Source organism: Crinia signifera, chromosome 6, assembly GCF_055691185.1.
Source record: "Crinia signifera chromosome 6, ASM5569118v1, whole genome shotgun sequence".
NCBI lineage: Eukaryota > Metazoa > Chordata > Amphibia > Anura > Myobatrachidae > Crinia > Crinia signifera.
In genome coordinates, this window is record NC_139222.1 from 8,025,836 (window position 1) to 8,045,508 (window position 19,673).

Sequence of the window (19,673 nt, forward strand, 5' to 3'; positions counted from 1 at the left end):
GTGCTGGTGTGGCTGCTGGCTGTAGGGCCGCTCCTCTGCCCAAGCCTGCAGGCTCCTCCCTCCTCCTCCTCCTCCCAGTGCACTGCACAGTCACATGTGCACCATGCTCATCAGCAGAGCATCGGGGGGGGGGGGGGGGGGGGGAGTGGCTGATGGGCTGCTGCTAAGAGGGAGGAGGGGGCTGATAGGAGAGGGGTGGGCATCTCGGCAAGTGCTGCGCTGATAGGCTATTAGCCCCGATCTGTCACTCTATGACTTCGCCAGCGTTATACACGTGACAGATCTGGGCCATTATATAAGAGAGATAGATAGATAGATAGATAGATAGATAGATAGATAGATAGGCAGTCTTCTTAGAAATAACATTCAGTAATTTATCTCGGAGAGATCCACTAGACCAAGTAGATCATTGGCCATTACTGAACAGATCGGTAGATTCAATTGACTTACCTGTGCGTTACTGGTAATATTTATTAATGCGATAGTTTTTTCACTGGTGCGCTGAGCTTCCTGGCTTAAGCTGATTTTTTGGGGTGCCGCACCGAGATATAGTGCAAAGGGACGCCCCAATGCACAGAGGAGCCTGGACGATGGTGTGTGTTACTGATAAGAACCCGTCCAATGCCCTTGGGTGATTCGTTACCTACACAACAGTTAAACAGAACATGACAATTTTTTTTAAACCAATGAAATCAGCTCATTTCATTATTAAATTTTAATGTCATTAGCATTCCACACAGCGTATAAAACGGACATGCACATTAAATAGTTTAGTGTTCGGCTATCATTTCATACAGCATGGAAGACAGTCCTCTGTCCGCCACGTCCAAGATGGCGGGAACGTATAAAAGTCCATGATCACACCTACAAATGACGTATAAATGTTAAAATGAGACAATCGGACACTTGGAGGTCTACTAGACTTCAAACAAGGTAGGTGGTGGTCCACAATGGGTGATCTGTACGTAGAGCAGTTGGTTCTACCGAGTGTGGATTCGCTGATGCTTAATAAGGTCGGAGTTGCTGATAAAACTCTTCCCGCACTCGCTGCAGGTAAAGGGCTTCTCCCCCGTATGAGTCCTCAGGTGTATGACCAGGTTGGACTTACTGATGTAGCATTTATCGCATTCGGAGCAGGCGTACGGCCTCTCTCCGGTGTGTATCCTCTTGTGCCGGCTGCACTCTGAGCTGCTGCTGAAACACTTCCCGCACTCGGAGCAGGAGTAGGGCTTCTCCCCGGTGTGGCTCCTCCGATGGGCCACCAGCTGGGAGTTGGTGATGAAGCATTTCCCGCACTCAGAGCAGGAGAAGGGCCGGTCGCCGGTGTGGATCTTCTGGTGGGAGGCCAAGTTGGAGCTGTTGTTGAAGCACTTGCCGCAGATGGGGCAGACGTACTGCTTCTGCCCAGTGTGGATCTTCCGGTGGGTCACCAGGTTGGACTTGCTGCTGAAATATTTCCCGCACTCCGAGCAGGAGAACTGCTTCTCCCCGGTGTGGATCCACTGGTGGGTCATGAACTGGGTCTTCCTGCTGAAACACTTCCCACACTCTGCGCAGGAGAAGGGCTTGTCGCCAGTGTGGATTCTCTGGTGGCTGTTGAGTTCCGCCTTGCTGATGAAGCACTTCCCGCATTCGGTGCAGGGGTAGGGCTTCTCCCCGGTATGGCTCCGCTGGTGTCTGTTGTACTCCGACTTGTTGCTGAAACACCTCCCGCAATCAGGACAGGCGTAGGGCTTCTCCCCCGTGTGGATCCTCTGGTGGGTGACCAAGTTGGAGTTGCTGATGAAGCACTTGCCGCAGACCGAGCAAGAGTAGGGCTTCTCCCCCGTGTGGATCCTCTGGTGGGTGACCAGGTTGGACTTGACGTTGAAGCGCTTGCCGCAGTCGGAGCAGGAGTACGGCTTCTCCCCCGTGTGGATCCTCTGGTGCGTTTGGCAGTCCGTTTTGCAGTTGAAGGCTTTGCCGCACTCGGAGCAGGAGAAGGGTTTGTCCCCCGTGTGAGTTCTACGATGGCTGATGAGCTTGGAGTTGTGCTTGAACCTCTTCCCACACTCTGAGCAGGAGAAAGGCTTCTCTGCCGTCACGTCTTGTTTGTAGGTGTGACCATACTGGTCAATGTAAGAAGAGGTGGTCTGGGCGTTATCCGGGAGGTCTCCTTCATCCCCGGAAATGGTCTCCTCTTTAATGTTAATAGTTGTGTACTCAATGGGCGAGGAGCGGTCAGTGTCTGAGAGGTTCTCTTCATCACCCGAGAGGATCTCGCCCTTAATATGGAGGGAGGCGGATTTTATATCATAGCTGTCAGTGTCTGTAAGCTCCGCCTCCTCACATGACTCCTCTTTTAAGTTGGATAGTTCCGGAGCCGTGGAACTGTCAGCGTCTGTGATATCTTCTTCTCTGTGTGAGGCGGATTCCTCCTTAATATCAGAAGGATTCTGTGTCTGACCTACGGGTGACGATTCGTCCTTTATATCAGTAGATGTGCACTGTGTGTGCTGATGTCTGGCGATGGCCGGTGACGGGTCTGCAGACTGAGTATCTAGAACACGGTGATCCACAGGCATGCAGTCAGGGGAAGATAGAGGGGTGCGGGGTCCTCCAGATAGTTTTGTATTCTCAGTGAGACCTGTGTAAGAGCAATAGATTGTGGTTAGATGACATTAGATGGGGATGAAGAGGATCAAGGGATCCTGGGAGTGACATTGCCGCACAGGAAAAGGTGTAGTCTGGGGTATCAGTGGCTGCAGGTGGTAAAGGCTGAGGGAGGTACAACAGGCATTAGAGTACGGCCAGTGTTGGGGCGGGAAGCAGAAGAGTGTGGCCGATATTGGGGCATAAAGCAGTACAGTGTGGCCGGTGTTGTGGTGGAAAGCAGTAGAGTGCGGCCTGTGTTGGGGCAGGAAGCAGTAGAGTGTGGTCCGGTGTTGGTGCGGGAAGAAGTAGAGTGTGGCCGGTGTTGGGCGGGAAGAAGTAGAGTGCGGCCATTGTTGGGGCAGAAAGCAGTAGATTGAGGCCGGTGTTGTGGCGGGAACAAGTAGTGTGTGGCCGGTGTTAGGGTGGTAAGCACAGGAGTGCGTCCGGTGTTGGGGCAGGAAGCAGTAGAGTGCGTCCGGTGTTAAGGCGGTAAGCACAGGAGTGCGTCCGGTGTTGGGGCAGGAAGCAGTAGAGTGCGGCCGGTGTTGGGGTGGGAAGAAGTAGAGTGCGGCCGGTGTTGGGACTGGAAGAAGTAGAGTGCAGCCGGTGTTGGAGTGGGAAGAAGTAGAGTGCGGCCGGTGTTGGGACTGGAAGAAGTAGAGTGCGGCTGGTGTTGGGACTGGAAGCAGAAGAGTGTGAACAGCATTGGGGGGGAAGCAGACGAGTGCGGACGGTGTTGGGGCGGGAAACAGCACAGTGCGGCCGGTGTTGGGGCGGGAAGCAGTAGAGTGAATTGGGCTCCAGGAAAGTAGCCAGCGACCATACACAGAGTTCTACAACTAGATCAAGTTCTAACTTACAGAGAGTTCTACAACTAGATCACAGATACATATTCTAATCATCACATCAAAGGACGCAGAAAGCAAAAGATGCATCACCATAGAAATGGGAGTAGTAGAGACAATTGACCACACCAGGTCCTGCAAAGCTTTTCTCACCTGGGTTCCTATGGTAGTTTGGTGGAAGTGTCTTATTTGAGGATCTCGAATGGCCATCTCACGCAATCACCAATTCGATGACTGACTATAAGGAGGATACGGAAACCAGGTGCCCGCCTTATGGCTGGGCTGCCATGGGAGTAGGGGGAACTGCCTGGTGTAGAGTACTAGGCCAGAGAAAGAATAGTAGATGTACTAGGCCTGAGTAGATGACATCACACGTGGTGACCACAGCCAGGGGGAATTCTCCAGTAATGTGAGAGATGGGAGCTATGAGGTGGCCCTTAGTGGGTACACAATTAGACCCAACCATCCATGAAAACGAGTTGGGAATAGCCTGTAGGGGCCCCACAGTCCTTGTTCGAGATGTGGATCTCATAGGACTAATACCTAGTACTAGCGGGAGGGTTCCCAGTCACCAGGACAGGTAAGGACAGAGAGGGAGCACTGAGGGCAGGTGACAGTTATACTGTATTATAAAAATCTCTGTACGCCTAGCACAGACCCCCCCTAGGTCAGGGTGTACATCACACTCACACTGTATATATATATATATAACAATGCAATCAAACACACAGTGATTACACAACTGTGATATCTTACCCAGTGATGTGAGGGGCCGGTGATTCTCCACCATCACGTCCTTGTACAGACCCCTGTGTTCCTCTATATACTCCCACTCCTCCATGGAGAGATAGACAGTGACATCCTCACACCTTATAGGAACCTGACACACACAATGATACAGTCATCACCCAGACACATCCCCCGGTGTTAATGTATAACGTCCCATTCCCAGCCGTCACCTCTCCGGTCACATCCCCCGGTGTTACTGTATAACGTCCCATTCCCAGCAGTCACCTCTCCGGTCACCTCCCCCGGTGTTACTGTATAACGTCCCATTCCCAGCAGTCACCTCTCCGGTCACATCCCCCAGTGTTACTGTATAACGTCCCATTCCCAGCAGTCACCTCTCCGCTCACATCCCCCGGTGTTACTGTATAACGTCCCATTCCCAGCAGTCACCTCTCCGGTCACATCCCCCGGTGTTACTGTATAATGTCCCATTCCCAGCAGTCACCTCTCCGGTCACATCCCCCAGTGTTACTGTATAACATCACATTCCCAGCAGTCACCTCTCCGGTCACATCCCCCAGTGTTACTGTATAACATCACATTCCCAGCAGTCACCTCTCCGGTCACATCCCCCAGTGTTACTGTATAACATCACATTCCCAGCAGTCACCTCTCCGGTCACATCCCCCAGTGTTACTGTATAACATCCCATTCCCAGCAGTCACCTCTCCGGTCACATCCCACGGTGTTACTTTATAGCGTCCCATTCCCAGCAGTCACCTCACCGGTCACATCCCCCAGTGTTACTGTATAACGTCCATTCCCAGCAGTCAACTCTCCGGTCACATCCCCCGGTGTTACTGTATAACATCCCATTCCCAGCAGTCACCTCTCCAGTCATGTCCCCTGATGTTACTGTATGACGTCCCATTCCTAGTAGTCACCTCTCTGGTCACATACCCCCGGTGTTACTGTATAATGTCCCATTCCCAGCAGTCACCTCTCCGGTCACATCCCTCGGTGTTACTGTATAACGTCCCATTCCCAGCAGTCACCTCTCCGGTCACATCCCCCGGTGTTACTGTATAACGTCCCATTCCCAGCAGTCACCTCTCCGGTCACATCCCCCGGTGTTACTGTATAACGTCCCATTCCCAGCAGTCACCTCTCCGGTCACATCACCTGGCGTTACTGTATAACGTCCCATTCCCAGCAGTCACCTCTCCGGTCACATCCCTGGTGTTACTGTATAACGTCCCATTCCCAGCAGTCACCTCTCTGGTCACATCCCCCGGCGTTACTTTATAACATCCCATTCCCAGCAGTCACCTCTCCGGTCACATCCCCCGGTGTTACTGTATAACGTCCCATTCCCAGCAGTCACCTCTCCGCTCACATCCCCCGGTGTTACTGTATAACATCCCATTCCCAGCAGTCACCTCTCCGGTCACATCCCCGAGTTACTGTATAACGTCCCATTCCCAGTAGTCACCTCTCCGGTCACATCCCCCGGTGTTACTGTATAACGTGCCATTCCCAGCAGTCACCTCTCCAGTCATGTCCCCCGATGATACTGTATGACGTCCCATTCCTAGTAGTCACCTCTCTGGTCACATCCCCCCCATGTTACTGTATAATGTCCCATTCCCAGCAGTCACCTCTCCGGTCACATCCCCTGGTGTTACTGTATAACGTCCCATTCCCAGCAGTCACCTCTCTGGTCACATCCCCCGGTGTTACTGTACAACGTCCCATTCCCAGCAGTCACATCCCCCGGTGTTACTGTATAACGTCCCAATCCAAGCAGTCACCTCTCCGGTCACATCCCCTGGTGTTACTGTATAACGTCCCATTCCCAGCAGTCACCTCTCTGGTCACATCCCCTGGTGTTACTGTACAACGTCCCATTCCCAGCAGTCACATCCCCCGGTGTTACTGTATAACGTCCCAATCCAAGCAGTCACCTCTCCGGTCACATCCCCCGGTGTTACTGTATAACGTCCCATTCCTAGCAGTCACCTCTCCGGTCACATCCCCCGTTGTTACTGTACAATGTCCCATTCCCAGCAATCACCTCTCCGGTCACATCCCCCGGTGTTACTGTATAACGTCCCATTCCCAGCGGTCACCTCTCCGGTCACATCCCCCAGTGTTACTGTATAACATCCCATTCCCAGCAGTCACCTCTCCGGTCACATCCCCGGTGTTACTGTATAACGTCCCATTCCCAGCAGTCACCTCTCCGGTCACATCCCCGGTGTTACTGTATAACATCCCATTCCTAGCAATCACCTCTCTGGTCACATCCCCGGGTGTTACTGTATAATGTCCCATTCCCAGCAGTCACCTCTCCGGTCACATCCCCCGATGTTACTGTGTAACGCCCCATTCCCAGCAGTCACCTCTCCGGTCAGCAGCTGAATGATCTTGCTGGTGAGATTCAGGATCTTCTGGTCATTGTGCCTCTCATCTAGGGAGTGAGGTGGAGGCACCGTGATGGGACTCTGGGTCTTGCATGATCCCTCTGGAACACGGTAACACCCACTGGGTGTCTCACATTCTTCAAATGCCTGTTTTACTACTATGTAATTCTGCATAAAAGGAAACAAAAAATAATTAGCATAAAAGGTAAAATACTCTCATCTGGTTCAATTTGCTGGCATAACCCACCCTGAATAGAGATAAGAGTGATGTCACTGTGATGCTCCCAGACCCCCTCACCTCCCCAGTCAGGTCCCTGTGTCAGTAATAGAGAAAAGAGTGACGTCACTGTTACGCTCCCAGACACCCTCACCTCCCCAGTCAGGTCCCTGTGTCAGTAATAGAGATAAGAGTGATGTCACTGTGACGCTCCCAGACCCCCTCACCTCCCCAGTCAGGTCCCTGTGTCAGTAATAGAGATAAGAGTGATGTCACTGTGATGCTCCCAGACCCCTCACCTCCTCAGTCAGGTCCCTGTGTCAGTAATAGAGATAAGAGTGATGTCACTGTGATGCTCCCAGACCCCTCACCTCCTCAGTCAGGTCCCTGTGTCAGTAATAGAGATAAGAGTGATGTCACTGTGATGCTCCCAGACCCCCTCACCTCTCCAGTCAGGTTCCTGTGTCAGTAATAGAGATAAGAGTGATGTCACTGTGACGCTCCCAGACCCCCTCACCTCCCCGGTCAGGTCCCTGTGTCAGTAATAGAGATAATAGTGATGTCACTGTGACCCTCCCAGACCCCCTCACCTCCCCAGTCAGGTCCCTGTGTCAGTGATAGAGATAAGAGTGATGTCACTGTGATGCTCCCAGACTCCCTCACCTCCCCGGTCAGGTCCCTGTGTTAGTAATAGAGATAATAGTGATGTCACTGTGATGCTCCCAGACCCCCTCGCCTCCCCGGTCATGTCCCTGTGTCAGTAATAGAGATAAGAGTGATGTCACTGTGACACTCCCAGACCCCCTCACCTCCCCGGTCAGGTCCCTGTGTCAGTGATAGAGATAAGAGTGATGTCACTGTGACCTCACCTCCCCGGTCAGCAGGTAGATGATCTCCAGGGTGAGCTGTAATATCCTCTCTGTCATGTGACTCCTGTCCTTGTCCATCCTCAGTAGGTCGGCCAGGTGCTCTTTCAGCTATAGACTGGTTTGTCCTTCACGTGATCTCAGAACTTAATCTAGAAATAGTTAATAAACTACATATTCAATATGGCGTCCTTGGATTGTTCCAACACATTTTGCCAAAGGCATCCTATCACATGAACCCCTGGGTGACTGTCAATGCCGTACGGTAACAGAGGTCACACGTATGTCCAGTCTCTATTATTGCTGCTTAGAAGATGCTACCTGCGTTCTGGCATGTCACGTGTTATATGTTTAATGATGAGTGCAGTTGTGTGAGTCCATTAAGCTACCAACCAAGGACAATTTCTAGTAATATCTGTTGGTTCATACTCTGGCTTTCTGACTCAGACACTTTATCGCCTCTGTGACTCAGAATCAGCCCCTCTGTCTGCATGGGCCCAGGTCTCGCTCCTGTGACTCAAAATAAGCCCCTTTTTCTACACCGGCCCAGTTCTTGCTCCCATGACTCAGAATCAGTGCCTCTGTCTGCATATGCCCAGGTCTCGCTCCCGTGACTCAGAAATAGCCTCGCTTTCTGCACAGGCCAAGTTCTTGCTCCCATGACTCAGAATCAGTGCCTCTGTCTGTGCAGGCCCAGGTCTTATCTCCAAGACTCAGAATCAGCCCTTCTGCCAGCACAGGCCCAGGTCTTGCTCCCAAGACTCAGAATTAGCCACTCTGTCTGCATAGGCCAAGGTCTTGTTCTCAAGACTCAGAATTAGCCCGTCTGTCTGTCTGCACAGGTCCAGGTCTTGTCTTCAAGACTCAGATTAAGCCCCTCTATCAGCACAGGCCGTGTCTTGGTCCCAAGTCTCAGAATCAGACCTTCTGCCAGCACAGGCCTGGGTCTTGCTCCTGTGACTCAGAATTAGCCCCTCTGTCTGCATATGCCCAGGTCTCGCTCCTGTGACTCAGAAATAGCCTCGCTATCTGCACAGGCCAAGTTCTTGTTCCTATAACTCAGAATCAGTGCCTTTGTCTCTACAGGCCCAGGTCTTGTCTCCAAGACTCAGAACCAGCCTTTCTGCCAGCACAGGCCCTGGTCTTGCTCCCAAGACTCAGAATTAGCCACTCTGTCTGCATAGGCCAAGGTCTTGTTCTCAGGACTCAGAATTAGCCCGTCTGTCTGCCCAGGCCCAGGTCTTGTCTTCAAGACTCAGATTAAGCCCCTCTATCAGCACATAACCAGGTCACACTCCTTTGACTCAGAATCAACCCCTCTGTCTGCACAGGTCCAGATTTTGCCCCTAAGACTCAGAATCAGCCCCTCTATCAGCACAGGCCCGGGTCTTACTCCCAAGACTAGTGTTCATTCTAGCACCCGCCATATTTGAAAACCCATGCAGTTCCTCCTCCCTGCCTGGGGTGTCGCGGTCTTCTGTAGTGCTTCTAGCACAGTGTGGTCTGTATATCAGCACTGATATGCAAACCAGACCTGTGCTAGAAACACCACAGCAGACATCGACACGCCAGGCAGTGAGGAGGACCTACATGGGTTTTCGAAGATAGCGGTTGCTAGAATAAACACTACAAGACTCAGAATCAACCCTTCTATCAGCACAGGCCCAGGACTTGCTCCCAATACTAAGAATCAGCTTCTAGGTCAACACAGGGCCAGTTCTTGCTTCCGTAACTCTGAATCATCCCCTCTGTCATCACAGGCCCAGGTCTTGCCCCCAAGACTCAAAATCAGCCCCTCTATCAGCACAGGTCCAGGTCTTGCATCAAGACTCAGAATCAGCCCCTATGTTTGCATAGGCCAAGGTCTTGTTCCCAAGACTCAGAATCATCTCCTCTGTCAGCACATACCCAGGTCTCACTCCCATGACTCAGAATCAGTCCCTCTATCAGCACAGGCCCAGGTCTTGCTCCCAAGACTCAGAATCAGCCCCTCTATCAGCACAGGCCCGGGTCTTGCTCCCAAGACTCAGAATCAGCCCTTCTATCAGCACAGGCCCAGGTCTTGCTCTCAAGCCCTTCTATAGTACAGGCCCAGGTCTTGCTCCCAAGACTCAGAATTAGCCACTCTGTCTGCATAGGCCAAGGACTTGCTCCAAAGACTCAGAATCAGCCTATCAGCACAGGTCCAGGCCTTGCTCCCAAGACTCAGAATCAGCCCCTCTATCAGCACAGACTCAGGTCTCACTCCCATAACTCAGGATCAACCCGTCTATCAGCATAGGACTAGGACTTGCTCCCAAGACTTAGAAACAGCTCCTCTATCAGAACAGACTCGGGTTTTGCTCTCAAGACTCAGAATCAGTCCCTCTGTCAGCATAGGCCCTCCCTCATTACCCCCTCCCCCCATTATCCCTTGAATCCATTCTCACCATCCTACACAGGGGGGGTGGATCCAAGTGTCCACTGAGACTCAATGTTGACATTCAGGATGCCGATGTGAATGTTTCGACATGTACAACAATGTGCATGTCAACATAATGCCAATGGGTGTCTTAACCCGGAGTTCAGATCATCCCGCATCCCTACTGTAACAATGTTAAGTCTAACCCTACAGTGTCAACATTCACTATGTCAACATAAGGGCTATGTCGACATGATGGTTGCATACCATACCCAGGAAGGAAGGCTATTCCCCTGTATTTATGTATATGTTGATCACATATATATACCTGGAGTCATGGTGACCCCAGAGAGCTGGTGGCAGTGCACTCTTGGCCCCATACACACCTGTGTTCCGGCTGCAGCCCTGCTCTGGTTGCTAAATAACCCTTCGCCCGGCGATAATTTCCTGGCAGCGGATTGGGCGGCCGCCGGTCATATGACAGCATTTAATCAAAGCTGGCCCGAGGACAGAGCGAAGGTTCAGCGATCACTGCTCCGGCCGGCCATCGCTAGGCCGAGAGTAGGGTATCCTAGGAACCGGAAATGAGGTGGAACGCACGGTCAGGAGCTCTGATGGAACGCATTACCAGGAAGTCGTTTGGAACGCACAACCAGGACACACAAGTCTGCTCCACCTATATGAATTGTAATGCAGGAAATTGATAGAAGCTTACTATAAATGTAATTACTCGCTGTCACAGTTACATCAGCAATAGAATGTCTCCTCTAGGCTTTTTGCTGCTTCTGCCTTAGCCCGATGTCAACACATAGCATTCCCTGGTTGTGCGTTCCACCCGACTTCCTTGTTATGCGTTCCATCCTACTTCCTTGTTATGCGTTCCACCATTCTTGGAGCCTTTATTTGCGGTGTAATTGTGATTTACAATAATGACTGCGTACAGACTACCTCAATGCGTGCTGGGGTTGACAGCCTATAGTAAGCCGCGCTAGCAGACATCGCCGTAGCAGGAGAAAGACAAGGCAGTGTTGGAACGCAAATCCAGGAAGTGAGGTGGAACGCAAACGACAGGGCGGAAATGGGTCCGCTGAGCACCTGGGGTCAATTTCTTGTTCCGGTATGTTAGTGTAAAGGGGCAGGAAAGCTTCTGTCGGTAAGCCATAACTTATATCTGTAATGCAGTGTGATATGGCCAGTGTAGTCAGAGTAGATTGCATAGCTGTTGCTATTTGATATACCTGGCCCGCCATTAGGGGGCAGTGTGCAGGAGGGGGGAGAGTGTCTTCATTGGTTTTTGATTGTGATTTATGTAGGGGAGGTGTGGCCAATGTACAAAAGCAGAGAACAAGAGCCCAGTGCTTGCTTGATTGATTGCACTCCCTGGGACCATGATGCACATTTCAGGCCTTACTTGCAGAGCGCATTCCCTGGCGGCATTGTTTAAAGTCTACTGCTTGATATTTCCCAGTCCCAATTGGTCCAGTTTGGCCATATATTGACTTTTCCCTATTGGCCCAGTGTGGCCAATAGGGATAAAAATTATAAATATGTAGGACGGCAGTATTGCATTGCGGGTGCTTCTAGTGCAAAGGGTTGGCACAGTTCTCCTTCCCTTAGATCTCCTGTGTAGTGCCCTCCAAGCCTCGATGTCCCTACTTTTTCTGGGTCCATGGTAGAAGAACTGACTGAATACCAAAGGGAGTGTTGCACTGATAGACATTAAAACCAGTTCCTGCTTGGACATCTAGTGAATGATGGTTCAGCCACAAAATGGCTGCCTCCACTGTAAGTCACAGTTACCCCTTCAAGTGAACTTCCCACTATGCTTACATCCCAATAACAACCCCCTCTTGTAGGCAATCCCAATTAAATTCCATATGGCCGGTCTTCAGACTAAATACATGTTTAGCACTTTTATGCCCTCACCACCTGCCTCACGCCTCTGGTGCCATCTTGTGTTGCACCAGTTGGGCACCTAGTCCGGCCATAGATCTGACCCTTGTGTTTAGGGAAACAAGTAGGTGGTCTACAAACATGGTAATAGGTAAGGAAATATGGAGCAATAAGCATTCATGTATGTTTTCCTGGCAACTCCATCACCAGCTCCACCATCCTTTACGTCTCCTCTGACCACAGATGGACAGCAGTAGATGTAAGCATGAACAGGACATAAAGTTATTGCAGGATTTGCAGGTAGATTGAACACCAGAGATCTAATAATACCTGCAAATGCTCGCTCTCCGTTTCATGCTTCATGGATTACGTTGTGTCTTGCCCTGTCTAGGGTGATGTTCAGAGGGATGTGAGGGACGAGAATGGGCAGGAGACATCTGTGAAGATTAAGGAGAAAAACCCTACAGATATAAGCACAGGTGCCAAGTGTAGAACAGAGTCTCATAGTCTCCTTCTTCTGGCCTTATGGCAATCTGTCATCCCACACCTTCCTCCGTCAGTCCAGACTATTGAGGAAACAGTAGGCCAAACATGCTTAACCTTACCCTACATCCCCTCTGGTGGGGAAGGTCTCTACAGGGGTCTAATTAAACTGAGGCTACTTGGGTTTGCAGTTAAGTGCCCACCTAACCACCCGTTTAGTAATTAGGGTATGATATAACCAACTGAGCTGTTTACCAGTGAAGAGAAACAAGCTTAGCTCCTTTTTGAGAGAAGACTGGACGGCGGTCAGATTTTCTCCTCACTAATGTTGTTTCGGTCGTTGGCAGGCTCCATGGACCAGGGACATCATCAACGGACCAGGGCTAACTCGGCAATGCACCGGGAGTATGAAGAGGCACCCCCAGCAAAGAAACGGGCATCCGCCACACGCCGATCTGGCTCTTCTGGGCGGCAGCCCAGGGGGAAGGGGACAGAGATGGCAGTGCGCAACACTTCCGGTGTGACGGTACCAAAGGAACAGTGCCAAGCAGAGTGTGTTATCACAGGGACCACTGGCCATGAGCAGGGAACCTCCGGTGCCGGAGAGCCAGGTGACACTGCTCAGGGAATCCCAGGGGTATCATGCTAGACCCCTAGCATCCTCCTTGCACCAGTGCTAGTTCTCCTGTCTCCTTTGAGTTCCAGCCCTATACCACCCACTTACCATTTTAGGTGTCCAGGTTGCCTCCCTGGCATGGCCATAGATGACTCTACCAATGAGGGCTGGGTGCTGAGCTTGGGCAGAATGCTGTCTTCTATGAGCACAGCTAGAACATCAAACCTTCATGGAAGACATTTAGCATCAGAGGGTCACCTTCTTTGGCCAGATCACTTGCTACAGGTCATCTATGGTTTGCAAAGCATCAGTGGTCATCCCTATTCCCTCACCCAAAACGTCCATTACATTCCTTGCCTTGACAATATTCCACTCACCATAACGCCCCTACCCACTCACTGTTCCTCCCACTGTCCATCCATAGCTCTCCGCCAGCCTGGCCAGCAGTTGGGGAGGGTGGGACCTCCAAGAACATGTACTCTTGTGCCAACATTCCAGTGGGTACGGGGCTTTGCAAGAGCGCTATAGGGATTATGGCGAAGGGGGAATATATGGTCGTGTTATCCAGAATGGTAGCTGGGAGGAAGTAGACCAAGAAAGAGGAGATGAATCCTGACACATAGGACTAGCGGCTTACTGGGATGGATCCGGCAACAACATACTATCGCCAGGAACACAGCCAATAGGCTGTGATTAAATATTAGCTGCTCCCGTAACTCGGACCCTATTAGATCCATCACTTGGGTCTTCGTTGCCGGCAGGTCAGTGACTTGTGTGTCTCCTACAGATGGCCTCAGTAACGGAAATGCCACAGAGAGATGCCCCCATCCGCTTTACCCACAGCAGCACTCTGAGGAGAATCACGGTGTCCCCCAGGATTATCAGGTAGGTGAGATTACGGCTTCTGATACCAATATACAAGTGACTTGCATGAACGTTCTATAGAAAATGATACATTTGCAGCTATTCTAATAACATCTATAGATTTGCAGCTGAGGTCACTTAAAGAGTAAAATCCTAGTTACGTATTAATGTTTTTTAACACTAATTTTTGTTTTAGGGTGAAGACCTAAGCGATTTTAATATTGTTATTAAAGAAGAGATTAAGGAAGAGGAAATCCCTATAGATATCAGCACAGGTGAGCCATAAACTATATACAGCAAATCTATGGATACAGATGTTACAGTACAATGAATAGAACAGAATGTAACTGTTCATATACAGGGAAGGATTGGACCACCAGGAAATGGGAAATCCCTGTCGGGAACCGTTGCCTAAGGCCCCGCCCCCTATGGTAGGGGGCAGGTTCTAGACTGTGCATTGGAATTAGACATTGTTACTCTATTAGAGGGTCAGTTACCTGGTGGAGTAGGACCACTGATGAACATTGGGACGTGGGTCGCTTCTGCGGAAACTGTACAGAGATTTGCCCTCCTGGTAGTCACAATGGGTGGACACTTCCCGGTGGGCCCACTAGGGGGGGTGAGCCCATCATGACCCAGCCTGGCACTGTACACTGTCCTGATCTAGCCCATTGTGTTATTTTGAACACGTCATGTTCCATTTTAGAGCACACCAAATGCATCCGTACATTTAGAAACACACAGACGCACCACAATAGGGAGACCATTATAAGCACAGTCCCATTGGCTGGAGACGCATAGGCCTATGCCTTTAGCATACATGTGGATTTAACAAGAGTGTGGCTTCTGTTTCTTCCCACAGGAAGTTGGCGGCAAAGAGAGAAAGGGGTGATCAAGTTGGACCTGGCAAAGCTGGCAAGCGCCATGCAGCTACACCCAAACCTGTTTGACTCCTCCCACCCCTTCCATTATAATAAGTACAAGAGGGACGAGAGCTGGGAAGCTATTTGCAGGGCCCTGGTGCCCAACTGGGAGTCCATGTGCAAGCTGGAGAAGGTTGAGAAAGGTCATTATCTGGCCAACTACGGTGCTGTATACCTTGTACACAGCCATATTTGCTCCACCTAGTAATAACTTATCATATGCATGCTTAGTCTTATTGCGCTTATGTCTTCTTGGCAAACTCCACGCCATGTATACTGTATACAGACCAGATTGTACAGTCTATATCTGTTTCAGTGCATAAATGTGCACTTTCATCAGGGACAAACACACAACTCACACACAACTCGCACTCAACTTATATACATGCACAACCTCCTGCGGTATCTTGGCTGGCAGTCCTTAGTGACATCACATAAGATGTCAGTTGATATCACATACGATGTCAGCTGACATCACATACGATGTCAGCTGACATCACATACGATGTCAGTTGACATCACATAAGATATTTGTTGACAGCACAACCACAAAAAATTACTGCAGAGAATTATCTTATAGGTTAAATCAAGAATTAGTGAGAATTAATATAGCACTGAAAATACATGTCATAGCATATATATATATATATATATATATATATAGGTAGAAGAATGGAAGAGGCGGCACTCAAATGGGATTTTTCAAAAGTGTATTGTGGCAAAAGAAAGGACCAACGTTTCGGGGTCTTAATCACCCCTTTGTCAAGGTGCAAGTGGAAATCCACTTGCACCTTGACAAAGGGGTGATTAAGACCCCGAAACATTGGTCCTTTCTTTTGCCACAATACACTTTTGAAAAATCCCATTTGAGTGCCGCCTCTTCCATTCTTCTACCTATATATATATATATATATATATATATATATATATATATATATATATAGTGTTTGTTAATTGGGTTCTACAGATAGAGAGTTGCACGTGAAGTGGCGGTCACTGAAGGACCGATTCCGGAAAGATCTGCAGGCCCTCACGTCTGCTCCAAATGGTTCAGTGCCGAAGAAGATACACACTCACCCTCTGTTTAAGCAATTGATGTTCCTCAAACCAAGTATGGAGCTGCGTGGGTAAGTAGCCACCTTGATGTGTGGTCATATACTCATTAAAACAAACTATGACATCATTAATTTCTTATTTCCTTACCAAAGGACGTCCGGCAAAGATGAATCCGCCAATGCTTCGGGCAGTGTGGAGGATGACACTATGATCGCCTCAGAAGGAGAAACACAGAGTGTTTCGGGACTGTCGACAGATGATCCGCCTACCTCCACAGTGGAAGCAGAACTGCCATCTCCTCACGTCCCCCCACCCAGGCCACCGGTCGTGCGCCCACAGAGGAAAAACAAGAAACGGACTGTAGACACAGACATCCACACGACTGCACTGGTCAATATAATTGACGGTCTGAAGACACAGTTACAGGGCTACATAGAGAAACAAAGGGTGGCAAGCCCGCCTCCACCACCTCCAAAAGACGATGACGAGGCGTCCATGTTTTGCAAAAGCCTGATCGGGAATGTGCGTAGTGTAGCCCCGGACCGGCTGCTCAATTTGAAAATCTCGATGATGAATTTAATTCACCACCATATCAGTGCTCCTTACCCCCCTCCAACATATCCGCTGTACTCCCCTCCAAGCCACCCTTCCTACGGCACTCATTATTATTCCAACAACATGAGCCAGTAGAACTTAGCGCCTTTCTTAGGTAGACCGCCTTTAGCTGAATCCTACTCCCTAATGGACAGGTCAAGCTCTCTGTCATTCTCACCCTGTCGCTCCTGTGGATAAACCACGCATAGGAGAGTCCATCGATGCCATTGCCCCTATGGTCGGTACAGTTTCACCATCTATGTATGGCCTTCTGGGCGAGCGGTAGAGCGCCTGTGAACAGCGGCGATGCTTTCATGACACACCAATACATGTGAGCATCATTGTTTAATCATTGCTCTGTGGCATCCCAATCATCACCCAGTAACAACCCACGCATCGCCATTACCGTTCTCCCTGTGTGCACTAGAACCACCACTATGGCTTTCTAAGCTTACCATCGGCTCAGTTTTTGATCCAAACTCAGTGAACTCCAGCACTGAGTGCGACTCAGAATCAGGTTCCTCCGCCATGGAATTCTCCAAGGGCCAGCCATCGTGGGGAGTGATGACCATGCAGTGACCTCTCTAGACACTACCTACCTCTCTGAAACTCTCTTCTGAAGGAGATCGCCGGACTAAGCAGTTTAGAAATTCTATAGGTCTGTTATGAGTCGGCGCAGCCGTGCATGGAAGCCATACGGGTGCAAAAATAATAATGCACTGGATATATATAGGACCCGGTCAGAACCACTGTAACAAAAAAAATAGTTTTTACCTATGCGAAGATAATAGACAACTATGTACAGATAATGTAAAATACAGCAGAAATTGTCTATAGATATTAAATATGTGAATAAAATAATTTTTTTAACTTTAATGAGGTTTTCTTATTTGTTCTCCTTTTGCATGAAGAGGTCGAAACAAAAAGTGTCAACATAAAAAAGTTGTCGACTGGGGTCTTGTTTATTTTTGGGTGTAACATGGCTTGATAGAAGGTGCCACAGAGATTGGTTGTTCCATCTCTAAAATTTACAGGAAAATGTGGGTTTTCGCAAGCAACCACTCCTAGGGTGCGCCGTGACACCACAACACTAGGGTGCAACGCCGCTGTGGCCAACAAAAAACTCAATTGTGGACAGTGTTGTCCACGTTGAGATTAGCCTGTGACGTTGCAGAAAATAACAGCAAAATGTAATGCAGTGCCACGTTACCTTACTTCTGTGAGGTACAGGAGCCGTCGGGCCACTCGAGCCCCATTGCTGACCCCATGGAATAAGGTCCTGGTCAACGCCTGGGCTTGAGAATGTCACTGTGCCCCTCAGCAGATGAACAGGGGCTAGTACAGCACACCTAGGCCTTTGTAACCTGCACCAATTCCTCACCCTCTCGACACCCCTGAACACACTATGTGAGAGCATAGGTGCCACTGCATACAGACATTTTTGTTTCTCCAGATGTTATTGGGGCCCTACCTTGCTGGTAGTTGTAGTGCATCCAAAGAAAAAAGTATAAAAACTAATTTCGAACACAAGTAACCTATCACTGCATGTGCGAGTGAAGAGCCCTAGTACTATTGGCTGGTTATGCCAAGTATGGGAGCCCTTACTTGTTTTGTGGATCTGACCCCTCTATGGAATCCAGCCCTGATGCCAATTGACCTAAGGTTGGTGTAATGATCATGTGCCACACTGTTTCTACCCTCTATGGTTCCACCAGCTCTGGATGGTAAAGGCTAGTCCTCCCGATTTTTCATCCTTTAGTGGTTCTTTTAGAATGTCAATGCGACCTTTAGTAAATGCTGTATCTTGGACTTAGACCTCACCAACAATCAGCAGCAGAAGGAGGTTCTAAACCCCTGCAGATGCTCCCCACAGTAACCTTTCCCCTTCTAGGTTGACCACTTATTAAGTTGACATGGTTGTATAGTTCCTGGAGTAATTTGTACTCATACCCTGACAGGTTCTTATCAGCAAGTCCCATATGCCTCGAGGTTTTTTTTTTGGACCCCACGTCACTATCCCATTTCACCTTTACTCCCATGTACTGTGTTGGCAGAGGAGTAACACAACTAATTTTGGCTTTACAGAAAGAGCACGTTATCATTATTATTACCCTTTACTTAAACTGCATCACAGAGCGGACTTGTCTCTGGACAATTGTACCATAAAACCCACACATCATACAGTTAAGGCAGACATTACACGTGTAGATATGAGCAGCTGAAACCCAACCACCAAGTCTGAGGACACATGTCGTCTTTCAGAGGCTCTCACGTGTAAGCGGAACATTTGCATGTAAGACATCACTAGAGATGTGTATGAGTGGACACCAATGTGTATAAGGGTTTCCATCAATTCTGAGATGTCTCTTTCACTAGCTCCAGCAGGAGTCCTACATCTTTGTCACTACTGGTGATCACACAGATCCCCAAGAGAGTCAAGTGATGGAAGAAGACGATCTGTGTGTTCTTCAGTGATTCTCTAAACATCAACCATATGTCCTCACCAGACCTGATGTTCTACTATTGGACACCCAGAAGACCATATTACCATTGACCTAAAGTCCAGATACTCGTGCAGGGACCCCGGTGTACTGTAGAAGGAAGACTTGCCTCGCAATTCCTCACTAAGATGCTCCGGTCTGTCCTGCAGGCCAGGCCCTTAATCCCTCACCAGACCTGATGCCAAGCTCAGATCATACTCCCAAGAGTACAAGGGGTTCTACCAGTGGGTTGTGGGGGTCTCTGCAATGAACGCATGAAATTCCTGGAGGGGCAACTATTTATTGATGTTTTTCTATTTCTCCCTAGAGGTTCTGATGATCACCAGTAGGGATGGCCATTGACCTTTGATGGTTAATAACATGGTAGACGGTTTTGCCATCGATAGGTGGAGATCCAATGGTTATCTGCCAAGGAAGCTACAAAGACTCCCAATGTGACCCATGTAGCTCTGTTTTCAATCTGATTGGCCTGTAAAAGAGCAGGGGATATCATTGTTAGGTAACCATTGATGGTTTCACCCATCTCAAGATAATGCAACAGAGCTCACTATAAACTCACAAGGCTGGTTCACTAACAAGACCTCTCGTGTGTAATATTCAATGTGGCAGTCTAATTTACCACCAGGCC

The 19,673-nt window shown here is 49.4% G+C and overlaps 2 protein-coding genes across 5 annotated transcripts; one reads left to right on the plus strand and one right to left on the minus strand.

The window, feature by feature from the left end:
* Positions 1-697: 697 nt before the first annotated feature.
* On the minus strand, positions 698-10,709 carry LOC146009919 (uncharacterized). 2 transcript variants are annotated; one of them, XM_083150549.1, is made up of 5 exons: positions 10,502-10,709; positions 7,718-7,866; positions 6,611-6,799; positions 4,236-4,314; positions 698-2,626 (listed from the first exon to the last, which is right to left on the minus strand). In XM_083150549.1, exons 2-5 carry the CDS (start codon positions 7,793-7,795, stop codon positions 981-983), a joined length of 1,992 nt encoding a protein of 663 aa, XP_083006675.1. In that variant the 5' UTR covers positions 7,796-7,866; positions 10,502-10,709; the 3' UTR covers positions 698-980. The 2 variants fall into 2 exon arrangements, with proteins under 2 accessions (XP_083006675.1, XP_083006674.1); XM_083150548.1 differs by having other exon boundaries at positions 4,236-4,359.
* Positions 10,625-17,390, plus strand: LOC146009963 (uncharacterized). 3 transcript variants are annotated; one of them, XM_083150646.1, is made up of 8 exons: positions 11,291-12,308; positions 12,400-12,487; positions 12,839-13,102; positions 13,895-13,992; positions 14,168-14,246; positions 14,834-15,037; positions 15,862-16,021; positions 16,103-17,390. In XM_083150646.1, exons 1-8 carry the CDS (start codon positions 12,252-12,254, stop codon positions 16,638-16,640), a joined length of 1,488 nt encoding a protein of 495 aa, XP_083006772.1. In that variant the 5' UTR covers positions 11,291-12,251; the 3' UTR covers positions 16,641-17,390. The 3 variants fall into 3 exon arrangements, with proteins under 3 accessions (XP_083006774.1, XP_083006773.1, XP_083006772.1); XM_083150648.1 differs by lacking the exons at positions 11,291-12,308; positions 12,400-12,487 and adding an exon at positions 10,625-10,837; XM_083150647.1 differs by lacking the exons at positions 11,291-12,308; positions 12,400-12,487 and adding an exon at positions 11,217-11,268.
* Positions 17,391-19,673: the final 2,283 nt, after the last annotated feature.

Coding starts and splice junctions, on each gene's coding strand:
- LOC146009963 (XM_083150646.1), top strand. CDS start 12,252: ATGGACAGCAGTAGATGTAAGCATGAACAGGACATAAAGTTATTGCAG. Junction 12,488..12,838: donor CCCTACAGATATAAGCACAG/GTGCCAAGTGTA, acceptor GGTCGTTGGCAG/GCTCCATGGACCAGGGACAT. Junction 15,038..15,861: donor GCTGGAGAAGGTTGAGAAAG/GTCATTATCTGG, acceptor TGGGTTCTACAG/ATAGAGAGTTGCACGTGAAG.
- LOC146009919 (XM_083150548.1), bottom strand. CDS start 7,795: ATGGACAAGGACAGGAGTCACATGACAGAGAGGATATTACAGCTCACC. Junction 6,800..7,717: donor TCTACCTGCTGACCGGGGAG/GTGAGGTCACAG, acceptor CCTTTTATGCAG/AATTACATAGTAGTAAAACA. Junction 4,360..6,610: donor TTCAGCTGCTGACCGGAGAG/GTGACTGCTGGG, acceptor TGTGTGTGTCAG/GTTCCTATAAGGTGTGAGGA.